The sequence below is a fragment of the Chiroxiphia lanceolata genome, chromosome 2 (genome assembly GCF_009829145.1).
Source record: "Chiroxiphia lanceolata isolate bChiLan1 chromosome 2, bChiLan1.pri, whole genome shotgun sequence".
In the NCBI taxonomy this organism is placed as follows: Eukaryota; Metazoa; Chordata; class Aves; order Passeriformes; family Pipridae; genus Chiroxiphia; species Chiroxiphia lanceolata.
This window is the reverse complement of record NC_045638.1, coordinates 55,552,760-55,567,623: the sequence shown is the minus strand read 5'-3', so window position 1 is coordinate 55,567,623 and position 14,864 is coordinate 55,552,760. Positions and strand designations below refer to the sequence as shown.

General features: G+C 46.1%; 1 protein-coding gene across 1 annotated transcript in view; it reads left to right on the top strand.

The window, feature by feature from the left end:
* Positions 1 to 910: 910 nt before the first annotated feature.
* LHFPL6 (LHFPL tetraspan subfamily member 6) overlaps positions 911 to 14,864 on the top strand; it is a 140,853-nt gene continuing 126,899 nt past the window's right edge. The window contains exons 1-2 of the mRNA XM_032678334.1: positions 911 to 1,211; positions 3,639 to 4,198. Of these exons, the coding sequence (XP_032534225.1) occupies positions 3,814 to 4,198 (385 nt within the window). The 5' untranslated portion in view covers positions 911 to 1,211; positions 3,639 to 3,813. The remainder of the gene's footprint in view (positions 1,212 to 3,638; positions 4,199 to 14,864) is intronic.

The following is a 14,864-nucleotide window of genomic DNA, read 5'->3' as shown; positions in this document are numbered from 1 at the left end:
AATTAAATTCTGAACGTGGCTGTTGTTACTATTAGATGGTGTAAATGTGGACTGAGTACAATAAGCCTCACTTTCATTTAGCATTAATAATATTAATGAATGGTATTTAAATCACACACTATGTTCCAGGACTGTAAAAGAAACGTTAACAAAGAGATTTTGCATGTCTGGTGCTGACATAATTTAAACCTGGCATAAAAATGTCTTATATCTGAAGAATTTATTCAAGTTTCTGGGCGTAGCGGAAAAACCAGAATAGGATGTATCTCTTTTCCCCAGAGGCAACTCCTCCGCAAAACTTTCCCACTTAAGACACTCTGGGAAAGGGCTGGAGCTCCTGTCTCTTTGCTTGACCTAACGCAGCCGGGATGAGCTGCTAGGTACTGTGGTCGCATTTACTCTCGCTGTAGACCAACTCCCGAACTGTTGCGATGAAAATGCTGGATCAGCAGCTCGCATGCAGAGACAGACACACAGTTCTTATCACACGCACACCATCAGGATATTAGCCCATATTTTCCCATGTAAGGACTGAAGCCTTACCCCTTTCTAACACTCCTTCTTCGCCGGCTTTTTCCTCCTCTCCCTCTCCCTCTCCTCTCTTGCCCTTTCCTCCCCTCCGTCCCCGACTCCATCGCCCCGCGCACCCCGTACTCAGACGCCGAACCGCGGCAGGCGGTGTGGAGTCCCCGACCAGCCTCGGGAACCCAGGACCCACCGCTCCGGCCCCCGGGAGCTGAAACCGCTTCGCCCCACTCCCGGACGGGCTGGGGAAGCTGGGACCCACCCCCGCTCCGATCCCGCGGAGCCAGGACCACCGCCCCGCCCCGTAAGGGCTCGGGGCGGTGCCCCCCTCCTCCCGTTCGCCGCTCGGCCCCTCGCCCCCGGCCCCGTCCGCGGCCCCGCAACTGCGCCGACCGCGGCGGGTCCCGCCCGGGGAGGCGGTGGCGGGGGAAGGGGGAGGAGAGGCGGCGGAGTGCATTGCCTTCCGAGGAATCAAACGGGGGGAGAGAGGAACGTGCGGAGGAAGGGAGGGAAGGACAGACAGGGCTGGGGAGGGTCCCGGTCCCGGTCCCGCCCGTCTCGGAGCTCCCGCGTCGCCTCCGCGCCGGGACTGCGGGGAGAGTCGCTTGGGGCGGCCGCCACCCGCCGGCCCCGCGCCCATGTGCTCCCGGCAGCCGCGGCGGGCAGCCTCCACGCCCGGCGTGTCCGTAAGTAGCCCTTCGCTCCCCGGCACCGCGCCCGGCCCCATCCTGACACTCCCAGACCCCTCGCCGCTCCTGCTCCTTCCAGACTCCGGCTCTCCCGCACTCCCTGCAACCCCTTCCTTTCTCGAACCCCTGCCCTCTCTTATTCACTGTACGCTGCATCCCTTGCAGGACTCCGAATCCCCGTGCCGTCAGAACCTCCTTCCCCTCCGCGACCCCTTCCCACCCTGCACAGCCATATCCCCTGCATCCCCGGACCCTATTCCCCCCCCCCCCCCCGGGTTCCTCTTCCCCGCTCCTACACCTACCTCGGCCGCATCTCTTACCCATTGCACCGGATCCTCCAGACTCCCTTCCCTTCCCGGATCCCCAGCTCTCTCATCCTCTTGTCTTCCCGCATTCTTCCCCTCCCGGGCCCCTGTCCTTCCCGTATCTCCCTGCCACCCCGGACCGCTCTCCCTTTCCGCCCCGCTGTTTCCCGGCTCTCCGTCCTCCTCATCCCCTGGATTCCCTACACTCCTGGCACCTCTGCCTTTCCAGCCCTTCCCTGCTCGCATTCCCCTTTCTCTCTCGGACCCCCTTTCCTTCACAGTCTGCTCCTCCCGGACCCCTTGTCCTCACAGCCTCTTCCCCTCCCGCATCCCCTTCCCCTCCTGGAGCCCCTGCACTTCAGCCCATCCCTCCCCGGCCCCCCCGCCCCACAGCCTGCTGCGCCCTCTCGCCCAGCAGCCTTCCCCTGGCATCACCCCGGCGAGTTTTGGTTCCAGACCGCCGCCTTCCCTCGGGGGAAGCCGTATCTCTCCGCCGCCCCCTCCTACTCCCGGAGGGAGGGGAGCGGGGTTTCGGGGCCGGAGGGGCAAGTACGCCTCCCGAGAGAGCTCCCGGGCTGTGAGCTGGCAGGCTGCGGGGAGGCAAAGCTGCGCCTCGCTGGAGCCGGCGGAGGTCCTACCATGTTGTCCCCTATTTTCAGCAGTACTTCTTCCCCCGATTCAGGGAATGATCTCTCCGAAGTGCCGTGACCCACTTTGGCTTAGACTTTTGGTGCCACGCCAAGACACAGACAGATCCTTCTCTAGATGATGCATCTGGAGGAATGGTGGCCCCCCATGCCTTTCTTCGAAGTTTTTATCCCCAGGGGTTTGGTGTTTTTCAGGTTGAAAGGTATTTCTGTGGATGGGTAGATAGGTGTACTCTTCCTTAGTGGTAGTATAGGCCTTTTTAATATTATAGACACTTCTTTTCCTTAGTGTTTTAAAAGTAAATAAAACTTTCATGTGGTGCACATGGTTAATTTCGCTTCCAGACTTTCTCTGTGTTCCCTTCTTGTGCTGAAGTCGTATTCATTTTATTGCCTGTTCATGAATTGGATTCACTGATTGGTGTCTAATCATGCTTAGAAGAAGAAGCCCCTGTAAATAGCTATCAGAATTAATTTGGCAGCAACCGTGAGAAATGATCATAACTTTACAAATGCAGTTGGAATAATGATCCAATGTGAATTTAACAGGAAATACACCCCTGATATCTGGGAACAGCATGTAGATTTCTATGACAGTCAAATGCACTTGGTCACACTGGTCCTGAGCTTAGAGGCTGGGAGTTGTCTGAGAAGGGTACAGAGGGATTTGAGCTGGAAAGAGGTGAAGAGATGGGCTGAATGCAAGCAGTAATATTAAGAGAGACTTCTGTGTTTTAATCATGTGCTACTTGAGGTTGTGTAGTGGTGAATCCAAAGGATATGGCAATGTCTTCACTTACCAGAAGCCTACCCAAAGTTTGGGTTCCTGGCACTTCTGGACATCAAGTGATAAAAGGCTCCTTTTGCACAGGGATGCCAAACAACTTGGAGTGCTGGAAAAAATGTCTCGTAACACTTCTTTTGGGGTGTGTTAATGGGTTTTACCACTGTCACAAGGGTCTGATCTGGAACTGCCTTAGGCACTCTGAGTGGTTTTGCACTGAAGCTGTGGGGCCAGGTACACATGAATGTACATGTGAATGTACATGTATATGTGAAGTACATTCTCCAGGCATTGCAGGAGGAATTTCTGGCTAGCCAAGGATAAACAAGACCTCATCTTTTTTTCTATCGGCACTGGAAAAATCATGATGCACAGTGGGGAGAAGTGAGTAGGCAAGTACACAGGGAGCCCCTGAAGGTGGCTGCAGAGTGTTCGAGGATGTGCACAGTAGCCTGTGTCAGTGGGGCTGCCTACCACCACTGTCACACTGACCATTGCAGCTGGTACCACTGAGAATGATTGTAGGGTCTCCTTGCAAGGATGGGACAGAAAAGTGACATGTCTTATTCAAAAGTCCCGTAGGAAGGAAAAACACTCTAGCAAACAAATATTTTTTCCTAATGTCAGTATTACTGAACTTGTATTTTTCTCCTTTTTTTTTTTTTTTTGTGTTTTGCTATTTAATTAGGGACCTTTGACTTCATGATGGGAGGAAATATCCCCCCGGTTGTTAGGATCCGAGCTTCACCCTGTGTGAGGATTTGTCAAGGCTGAGAGACTCTGGATTATCCACAAACATCCTCTAAAACACACGGTTACTTTTGTGTCTTTCCATCGTGAGGGGTCTTGGAACAGATACAAAGATGGCCTCAAGCCTCACCTGTGCCGGTGTCATCTGGGCCTTCCTCTCCTTCCTCTGTGCTGCTGCCTCCTGTGTTGGTTTCTTCATGCCCTACTGGCTCTTAGGGTCTCAGCTGGAGAAATCAGTTTCCTTCGGCACTTTCCGGAGGTGTTCCTACCCGGTGCGGGACGAGAGCCGCCAGATGACCGTGATGGTGGAGCAGTGTGGTCGCTATGCCTCCTTCCAGGCCATCCCGAGTGCTGAGTGGAGGATCTGCACGGTGGTGACAGGCCTGGGCTGCGGGCTGCTTCTCTTGGTGGCCCTGACAGCACTCATGGGCTGCTGCGTTTCTGAGCTGATCTCCAGAACCGTGGGCAGGGTGGCAGGAGGCATCCAGTTCCTGGGGGGTAAGTGTGCATGCGGGGAGGGGACAGGGGTGTCCAGGCTACTAGTTTGTATATGTGGAGACTCCCCAAGTGCTTTGGGATGAGGGGGGGGTGAGTCGAACTTTCTGCTGGCAAGGGAAACCACTTCGCTCTCTCGACTGACGGAGCTGATTATCTGGATACCTGAATGTGGCCCAATGATACAGTGGCCTGTGGTCACTCTCTTGTGCTTGAGTTCCTATCTGGTCCTTGTGTGACCTTTGAGAGTTGTGTGGCAAGTCAGCTTCTGTCGACCATCACAGTGGTTTTGTGGGTTGTAGTTTCCAGCAGAGCTTAGCTGGGATGGAGGTACCTGGAGAAGCCTGGGGGCTACAGATCCCCATGGAGTATCGTGGTTTGGCAGAGGAGAGGCTGTGTTATGTGGGAACAAGCTCTCTTTCTCATTCCTACCCCCATTACTGGCAAAGCTCCCTCCACCTCTGCTTTCTGCACCTGTGTGTATCTGGCAACAAGCTTGTGGCCCACGTTTGAAGTGTGGATTGTTTATCCATGGTGGAGGTGACCCACCATCTCCTGGGAGGGGCTGGCTGACCCACGCTGCCCGCTGATGGTGTCATAGGTTTGTTGACTCCATGGGACTCTCCCACAGTGTGTGGGAGAATTACCTCCCCTCCTTTTTCTGGCTTGTAATTGCATGGTATCTTTATAACTGTGGAGGATTTGAAGAATAAGAGACAATGAACAGGATCTTCAAGCATGTTTTTGTAGGGCAGTTTTCCCAGTAAATCATCACTCTCTTGTCATCAGTGACATGCAGCTCAGTGGCACTCAGTTTTGCCTGCTGCAAGCGCTCCACTGTTCACATGCAACTTGCCACTATAAGGTAAAGTGTTTCCCTGAGCTTTGGGTGCTGAGGTAGAACAGGTGCCATTTGGGTATCTTGCCGTGACTGGTCCCAGCTGGGTGCCCTGGCTCATGCCCTGGAGGAGTGGGGTGCAGTGGAACTCTCACCTCTCTCCCCTCCAAACAGAAGCTTGCCCTGCAAGGCAATCTGGATACATCCTGCGTCTGCAGCTCTAAGGAAGCACAAGACAAAAACTCCACTACTTGTCCAGTTTGGTGTGGACAGCTGGTGCAGGGAGAGGGCCCTGTGCCAAGCCTCCAGCCAGGCGATGCCAGCATAACTCCCTCCTGGCTGCCAGGAGCCCTGCCTCCAACTTTTTGAGTAGTTTCTGCACTTTAGAGCAAGCTGACCCCGTCACTTCAGCCTTCCCTTAGCTTTGCGACCCCCCGGCATTCCTGTGTTTAATCTGGCTGACAATTTGAAAGTGCAGCAGCTGCTGGAGAGTTAACTCTGTTGGGAGCTGTGGCTTCTTGAAACCTGCTCCATTATACAGTTCCACCCAGGCAGCCGGGGGTGGAGGAAATTTTCAGTTCAGTGACAATCTGCAAGCCCACTTGGTCTGACTATTTTCACTTAGAGCGATCACAGGCTTTAACCATCCTCTCTTTCCAACTGCTGTCTCGGCTCATCTGGTTTTAATTTGTGTTTGGCCCCTTTCTTGTGACCGTGCTCCCCTGTGCGCCTGTGGAGCGAGGCTGGCAGGAGAGCTCACAGCTGTTGGCTTACAGCCACCCCAGCAAACACAGCAGCTCCAGTGTTGGGGCCTGTGGGAGGAACCCTGCTACCCCATGAGAGTGGTGTGGGCTCAAGGTGTGCACCCTTCTTCGAGACAGGATGGTGGCTTCTGTGCCAGGAGGTGAGAGGTCCCTTCAGAACACACCATGGCCACCCCTTGGAGCTTATCCAAGCTGACAAGGCAGCATCCCATCCTGCCTGGAAGTGCTTGTCCTCAGTATGTGACAATTCAGAGAAATATGAATTTGTGATATGAAATGAAAATTGCCAAGAAGTTTGCTTACAGTTCAGAAATTAGTTACACAGCATGTCTGATTTTCCCCTCTACTGGCTTAGAAGGTTGTTCTTGCATTTCCAGCACTGGTGGAAGTGTGTAAGAAATGACGAAAGTGAGAACCCATCATTTCTTAACCTGCTTAAAACCTAACTGTGGGGACATGAGGTAGAGGCCAGGTGGTGAAAGCCAATAATTTGGACAAACTGAAGGGGCATATTAGGGTGAAGGTCAGGTTCTTACATCCTTCATCAGATCCTTAGCTGCTATAAATCAGTAAAGGTTAATTGTTTGAGTGACATGACTATATTCACTCAGATGTCTAATTTAGGCACTATAATTATTATGTGGTTTTATATTAAGATAGCCCTGAGCTGTTCACCTTACTTACAAACAGGGAATGCCAGCTCTTTGTTCCCGGTATTGCAGTTGTATGTTTAGCTATATACCACAATGTGCACTTTGAATGTGCACTCAGTGGCAGTACAGGGATTGTCATTTTAATTGGCCTTCACTTGGAGATCTAATAAAATAAACCCCTCACAAATACTGTTTTTAATTGGGGAAAAGAACTCCCACATATCTTTATGTAAAGAAAAAAACTGTGGAAATAAGCAGCCACTGAGTGATGCTATTAATTCGTCCTCTGTGTTAGGACAAGGAGGTGACTAGATGGTTTCACTTTCTTTTCATCTGAGTTGTCTGCAACAACACTGTGCTGTGGCTCCTGCTCCAGTCATGAAGGATGACTGGGAATAAACCGTGTTTCTCTTGAAGTTAGAAACCAGCATAAAGACAGGCTCCATGTAGCTAGCTTATGGCTTTAGTGGTGTTTTTTTAATTTAGGATCCAAGTAATTTTCCTAATACATTTTAAAAACATGGACTTGAGGAGGGTGTAAGCCAATGGACAATGGGGTATTATGGGAGGCCCAAGAGTGGGTGAGATGTACAAACCACTGGAGCTATGGTGAGCCAAAGCTCTCCATCATCATGGCTAGGCTTTGCGAACGAAGATTTGGGAAGGGCTCTACCCATATTTGCTACAAGCGCGCTGGTGGCTAAAAAGGCCAATGCGAGATAGACAAGATCGGTTGCAAAAGGCACAACAGAAAGACTCCTTGGATGGTATCGGCAAGACATGATTCTTTCTGCGTTGTCTTTTCCTGCATGCATTCTCAAAGGAAGCAGCAGCAGCATTATGGATCAGGGTTGGGTCTGCGGCTTCCAGTGCACCTTATCACCTGCCGTTTCATCCCTCGCCTGTCGCTACAAATGTGGGAATAACCTTCAGGCCTGCGCAATGGATTTTTTTAGGTGAGATGCAGCATGCGCAGAACTGCACCTACACTTTAGTCCTAACGTTCATCTGCTAGGGCCTAGCGAGCTTGGACGGTGGCAATGAGGTCTTCAGGATGTAGGTTTAATCAGAGTATCCTTCTCTTAGATGGATGGCCTTACAGAGCTGAATGAGCTTCATCTGCCCGGTTTTGGAATTAGAGTTCTCCTTCTCCTAGAATGACTGCTAGAAGGCTAGTGAGCCAAAGCACTAAGGTTGCTGAAACTAACTTACTGCAATGTTAGAAGCATTTTTACTGCTATGGAGAGATGGCAGAGAGGTTTGCTTACCAGAGGTGGTAGGAAAACAGACTGATCCTTTTCTTCTAGCAGTGTGAAGGAGGAATACTCCAAGTAGGTCAGTGGAATAACACCTGTAAAAAAATAGTGTGCCTTGTGCTACCTAAACAGTGCCAAGGTTTTATGGCTGGGATTTCCCCAACTTGCATGTGGCAGCTCATGGAAGTGAATTATTCATGAGTGCTTATACCATAAATCTGCTCTTCTCATAAAAATTGAATGGCAGAACCTGCAAGAAATTGTGGATCCACGCGGAGTCAGAAGGGCTCTTTGGATATTGCTTGATCTTATGTGCTTAGTCTGCATTTGCTATTTCAAGATGATCCTGGCTACAGAGCATACATGTATTTTAAGATGGCTCTGGGATGATACATGTTGAGTTTCTGTTCCTACTAGAAGGATTGCATCATAGACTTTTCCTCTCATTTGCAATTATGGGAACCGCTTCCTTTCCATGTAAATGATCATGTGGCAGCTCTGTAGCCATTACAGCAATTGCTTGCATGAAAAACAATGCTTTTAGCTTTTTCTGAGGCAATTTGGTAGTGGGCAACAAGAAGTAGCCAATCCCCCAAGGCCAGCCTTTTCTGTGGTGGCTGTCAGTGGTCTGCAGTCCACAACCAGCAAGCTGCTGCTGTGGTGTCTCAGAACATGCTTTCAGGACATCTCTGTTGGATTGCTTCGAAGAACTGACAACTGAGGTGAAAGTTATGCTGTCTGTAACCTCTTGAGGGCACAGTCATGTAGATGGATACAGTCTTCATCGATAACAGCAAGTGCAGTGTTTCCAGCTGGTTTCCTTTGTATGTTTGGAAGACTGAGGCATATTTAATGTAGCTAGAACAGATTGTGAGGATGTATCTTTGACCATAAGTATTGAGAACATGACAGCAGGAAGTGAAGTTTAACAAATCTATGGCAAATTGGAGTCTGTAATTATTGATCTTCCTTTCATTGTGCCACGGCAAGTCCATTCCACTTAAATGGAGAAACTAGAAATTTACAGATAGGCAGCTCAGATATGACATACTCATTTGGTGAATAGTTTCAAACTCTGAATGCAGAGCAATGATTTTAAGAACATAATGAACTTAAAGGTTAGCCAATTTTATGGGAGACAGTGGATCAAAAGACACAAGTATTGCAAGGATGGTCCATTTAAAGAGCATTACATTGGCAAGGTGAAGATTTTAATTAAAATGGTCAGCATACAGAAATAAAATCTTCACTAGCTCAGAACTCCCTTTGGCTGCATAGGACAGCTAAACCAAGCTCAGAGTGTGGATCCAAGGGAATAGAGCATGACACAACGTGCTGGTGTAGGCACTTCTCTGAACCTGACACTATGGCCCTGATTCTGAGTGTCATGTGAGAAATGAGCCTTCTCCCTAATTATGGGGTTGCCATGTAGTTTGTATCGTCATTTTTACTACTCATTGATTGTACTCTAGCGAAGTACAAGTTTTGCTATTCCCTTCAGTAAATGAGCGAAGTTTCCATCAGTGTCTACTCTTCCTCTCCTCATTTCTCTATTTTGCTTCCCTTGTGTTTCATGAGAGTGCTGAAACTCCTTAAACTATGGTCCTTGAATTGCTGGTTGGAAAATCTGGAGAGCTTTTGAAATACAGCATGATGAAAGGAGCATTTGGTTATTTGAGAAAAAGGGGACACAGATCCTACCAGCATCTGATTTTGTGTCTGAAAAAAAAAAAAAGTGGCCTTATGGAAAAAGCTCTCAGCAATACATGAAATTGCTGGAGAATCCTTCTCCAAGTGTTCTGTGCCAATAGAGACCATAATAGTTTCCACTACCCACAGGGTGCTCAGAACAAGTGTTTGCTGGATGCAGAGAGCAGAAAAATAAGATGAGGAGAATGTTGAGTGTGGGGTGATGGCTCTCTGTTGTCTGTGATGAAATCTTAGAGAAAGCCTTTATGATTTTGGGCTGAAGATTTTAAAGAGACAGATCCAAAGGAGATCTGTAATTTCTTTGCATATTAATAGCTCAATCTGACTTTGCAGATGAGATCATACTAAAATGTAGGGGACAAAGAATGAAAGACCATTAGGTCATAGCATTGTGGGTTCATGTAGAGAAGCTACGCCTCAAGGGATTTGCTTGGAGAAACAGTTAGAGAAGTAAGAGGAGGCTCTTGGGAGAGATGGCATCACTGAACCTAAGTTGTGTTTCAAGAAATGTGGCTGGCAGTCAAGACAGTCCATGAGTTCAAGGGGAACAAAGACAGTCTTGCTTCTGAGAGCAGCTAAGAAAAATCAGTAGGGCCTTTGGTGAGAGTAGTTGCAGTTGACTACAGGAACTGGAAGCTCCTGGGAAAGGTTTCTGTGCAGCTGGAGGCACTGACCAGTAACCATTATTTTGTCTGACAGCTGAAGTGTGGCTTTCTGCTTTCTGCCTGGAAGACTTAAGATCAGCATAATTTTCTGCCTATAGGGAGAAAATGTAACTGAGTAGAGCCTTACTGGGAACAGGGAAGATCTGAGATGGTCAAGAGACTTCCAGGAAGAAAACAGTTACCCCAGACTCTTTTGTAGTTCTCCCAAGCAATTTCTCTCCTTTTGTCCCACCTGTACATATTCTTCCCAGCTCTTCCTCCAATTTGTACCTGAAAAAACCCAGATGTTAAAAAAATGCAAAACCAGTTTTTTAGTTCTTTAATCCTCTTTAACCTAAAAATAGTTTTTGAAAGGCTAACTTTTGGGGAGAGGCAAAGGAGGGGCATCTGCTTCTGTCTGTCCAACACCCAGCCCTCTTCTTCATCTGCAAGTTAGCTGTGCAGGGCTGTTTTGTCACATCTTCCTGCCACTGGATGCAAAACTTCAGTGACTTTGCTATGCTCCTGTAGACATGTGACAGGGCAATCCTCATCCTAGACAAAGACAAACTGAAGGATAGGCAGTAGTCCAGCTTATATGTACACATATAAAGACATTGCAAGGGAGGCATATGAAAGGAACAGAAGCCTCACTGAGGTAACAGAAGAGCAAACGGCACTGTTAAATGTTGCTAGTGAGTGATTGCATGTCATGCCATAGGCTCCTTGATTCAGAAGTAAAAAAGTCAGCAGAGAACACTGTGACTATTTAGTCTGAGGTCTGCTGTAGCAAAGGTCATAGGACAGCTTTCATATAATTTTGGTTTGAACCAGAGTGTATCTCTGAGAAAAAACTTCTACTCTGAAGTTAATTTAAGTTTGAGAAAAGCAGTATCTCCATAAGCTGTTCCAGTGGTGAATTGCTCCGATTGCTTTTCTTCGAGATCATTAATGCAAAGGTTAAAAATGTAGCAGTAGGAATATATAATTGCAAAAATTATATTTTCTCAAGGATTTTTTTTTTTAAGTTGCATTTAGGTTGCTTTTAATCCATTTAAGCTGTGCTTTGTTGCGGTTTCTTTACCAGAAGAACCTGTATAGAAGCTGCTTTCACCCCAGTGTTTCACACTAGTTCTCTCTCCAATTTCTTATAGGCGTCCACCAGAAGATTTAAATGCAGTGAGTGTATAGTTTTGCAGCTTTGTCTCTTTTCAGCTTGACTATGACTTGTTAAACTACTTCCTGTGACTGCTCGGGCCTATGCTCAGTTTCTGCTTCTGTATTCAGATAGAAGTTAAAATATAAGACAAAATCAGGACTGAAGCCTAACTGATGTCGCTCTTAGTTTATAAAGGGCATTACTTAGATTCCTACTCTCTTAATTAGATGTAGCCTGTGTTACTTGAATCTTTCCTCAAGGCATGGGCCACCAAGTCTGACTGGTAGGGAATCCAAGCTGAAAAAAGTAAAGAAAAGGTGCAGACTTACATTCTGTATATTCTTAAGAGAGGATCCTGTTTCCCCTGGTTGTCTTCACCTTGCTCAAAGAAGTTCCCACTGCAGCCTTGCTAAGGACTGCTGCCCTGACAGATCTAACAGCACAGCTGTTTGTGAGATTTCTCCTGCTGAAGGAGACCTGGTTAGCAAAGTTTGCTATTTAAGCTAACACCAACCATTATGACGAAACAGGTTAGCAAGGAAGAATCAGCATTAAGTGTTACTGATCCTAAAGTACAGAATCAGTAGCTCTGAGGAGGCCATCCCTTCCAGCGAGGTCACAAGTGGTGCAGAGCAAGCAGGGAGTTGTAATGCTGCTGGAACAGAGGAGATATAACTTGAAGAAGACAAGTAATGTGAAGAGTAGCCTTCATACTTAGCTGTCTTTGTTTTTTAATTTCTGTTTCCAGCCATTTCAGATATCTTAACTCTTCTGGTGTTTCAAAATCTTCCTAAAAAAAGCATCAGGACTCTTATGGCCTGCAAATTTTTGTATGTCCTTTGAAGTCAATGACACTTAGTAAAAATTACATCAGTATTTCTATTCTAGAGATAGGATTATTGAGTTGTGACTTTAGTCTGAAGTGGGTGTGGTTCTGAGGATGACTTCTGTAAGAGCTACCCCAGTGAATTAACTTGTTTATACTGAATTGGGTTTTGAAATACATATTTTTTTTAATTATATTTAATTCTAATATAAATTTTGACTAAATACAGAGGAAAAAAAATCCCCATGCAGAGTTTCAGCCTGGAGCAAATTCTGCAAGTAAGATTTTAGGTGCTTTGGAAGTACATTTAAAATGGAAATGCTGCTGTATTCGAATAAAAAAAGATGATACTGCTAAAATATTGAGAAGAATCTTTTTACTTGTCTTGTTGTCCTATTGATGTTGAATATAAAAAGGATGTTTTGAATATTGCTGCAGCTGTGTTGTGTTTAAGTAGAATTTTGCATTAAGGACAGGATTTTTGATCTAAGAAGTCCTGGAGTGCTGTTTTATTTATCTGTAGAATGAAGTTCAGTTTTCTTGCTTTTTTCCCTTATCCCTGCTTTTATTAGAAAGAAACAATGATGCTCAGCACTTCTGTGGGGCTTTTCATTTCAAAAGGCTTTGCTTGTATAACGTAATGAAACTTAAGAAAATGTGAAGCAGGCGAGCAAATAATCTATTTTGCGGATGTTGAGCCAGAGTAAATTCAGAGATACTTCACTTCAGATCCTCTACATTTGTTTTGATTAGAGCAGAATTTGGGTTGCAGTTAGCAATTTTGTTTCTGCATTGAAAGATCTGTCTTGTTTTGCTTCCTGAGCTCCATGAGATATTTGAATATCTCTGGGAACTTCATTTAGGCATCAAAAAGTTTCAGTATTTTCCAATGCGGGTGAAATCATATGCCTTACAGACAGGACAAAATTGTTCCCAGTGGTGTATTTTCCAGGATTTTGTCCAGTCTGGTGTTAAATGTTGATGTAATTTCTTGGGTTGGGTTTTTTTTCTCATTTCTCTTAGGAAATTCGGCTTACTATGCATTGCACATGGATTTTTTTTTCACAGTGTTCAAACTACATTTTCCTTTCCTTGATCATATCCTTTTACTTCTCCAATACACATTTTTACCTTCTAAGGATTTTTACTTTGGCTTTACAAAGTACAATAAGTCAGTTATCAAACCCTTCATGAATTCAGTGAAGTCAGCCATAGAACTTGAGAGTGACCAACATATTGCTTCCATGCAGTGAGCATTGGGAAGGAGAGTGGTGTAATTAAGAAACACAGGAATTATTTGTACAACCAAAACTCCAACCACAGCTGCTTGCCTTGTGGTGGCCATCACGTTGCTTGGCTTCCTGCTCCAGGATTTCCTTTGGCTCTGTGGAATACCTTTCTTGACTTCTCTAATGTTAAGCTTTTTATGTTGCATAAGCGTGAGCTCCTAAGTGGCATTCAAACCATATGGAGATATGACCTTAAGTCACAGAGAACCAAGAAAGGACATCCTCTCCTTGGTTTTGGGATGACTCTGTCACCACAAGACATCATAGGTCAGAGAAGCAATATTGTGTTTGACAGATCCCTTCTAGTAGCTTTCCTGTATCTCCTCGGGCATGAAAAATTGGGCATGGTCAATGCACTCTGACAATGCTGCTGCTAAGGCTGATTCACCAGGCATGATTAGATCTCATTTACGTTGTTTGTTCCACTGTCAGTCCCCTGATGTTCACAGGTGTATCTGAGAACAGGGGCAGACTTTTTTTTCCCTACAGACTGGCTTTTCCTTACAGCCTGACCTGTTGAAATCAACAGCAGTATTCCTCTGTGGAACTCGGGGGAAGACAGGATCTGGAGCTTAGCGCTATTGCTACTCATTGTGTCTACATGGATTTGGAGGAAGTTGTTGCTGTGTAGCAGTGCAGAGACCTTCATGAATTGCCAGATTCTACCTAATTCCCCAGGTATGGTATATGAATTGCATCAGGAGCAGCACCTTAGAACAAAACTCTTGAGAGGATTGCTGTACCATGAGCCGAGTCCATGTTTGCCTGCATAAGCCTGATAAACCCCAATTTTTCCCTAGGACTGACCACTTTGGATTGATATGCAGGTACAATTGCTTACTGGGCTAACAGACTTTTATGTAAGCTTAGCAGTAGTTTATAGGAATATACAGAAAATGATAATGAAAGAAAGACTAAACAATTACCTATTGGAAATCATTGTTATTTTATCTTGTAGCAGAATCCAAAGAGCTCCAGAGAGAATAAACAGAAAATGCAGTATTCTGATAAACACTATGTAATTTCTGTAGGAATGTAAAGATTTGACCCTTTCTTTTCCAATAGCTGGTTCAGTTGTCTTGCATTGTTTCCCAATAAAGATACCTTTGTAATGTAAAGAGGTATTGTTAATTTGAGAAGAATAGTTTTCTAGTAAATACAAAGGGATATAGAGTCCCTTGCATTGAGGAGAAAGGATTTGACATAAAGCCATGAATGGTCAATCTAGAACAACAAAAGCTGTGAGAGGATATGAAACCTGCTAACATAGTGGTGTATAAGAAATAGCCTTACAACTTCTGAGGAGTGCACTGCCTCACTTCTTCATAAGTTCAGGCTTTTGTCCAAGTCTGCAGCTAACTGCAAACCTATTTATGAGTACATTTTTATTATCCTTTTTTTTTTACTTGGGAACGAACTTAACATTCAGAGCATCACAAGCCATTCAGGTCAGGCACAATATAGCTGAATGCTAGTTACTGGCAGGGGTTACCAGGACATACTAAAAAGTGGTTAGTTTTGGGAACTTAT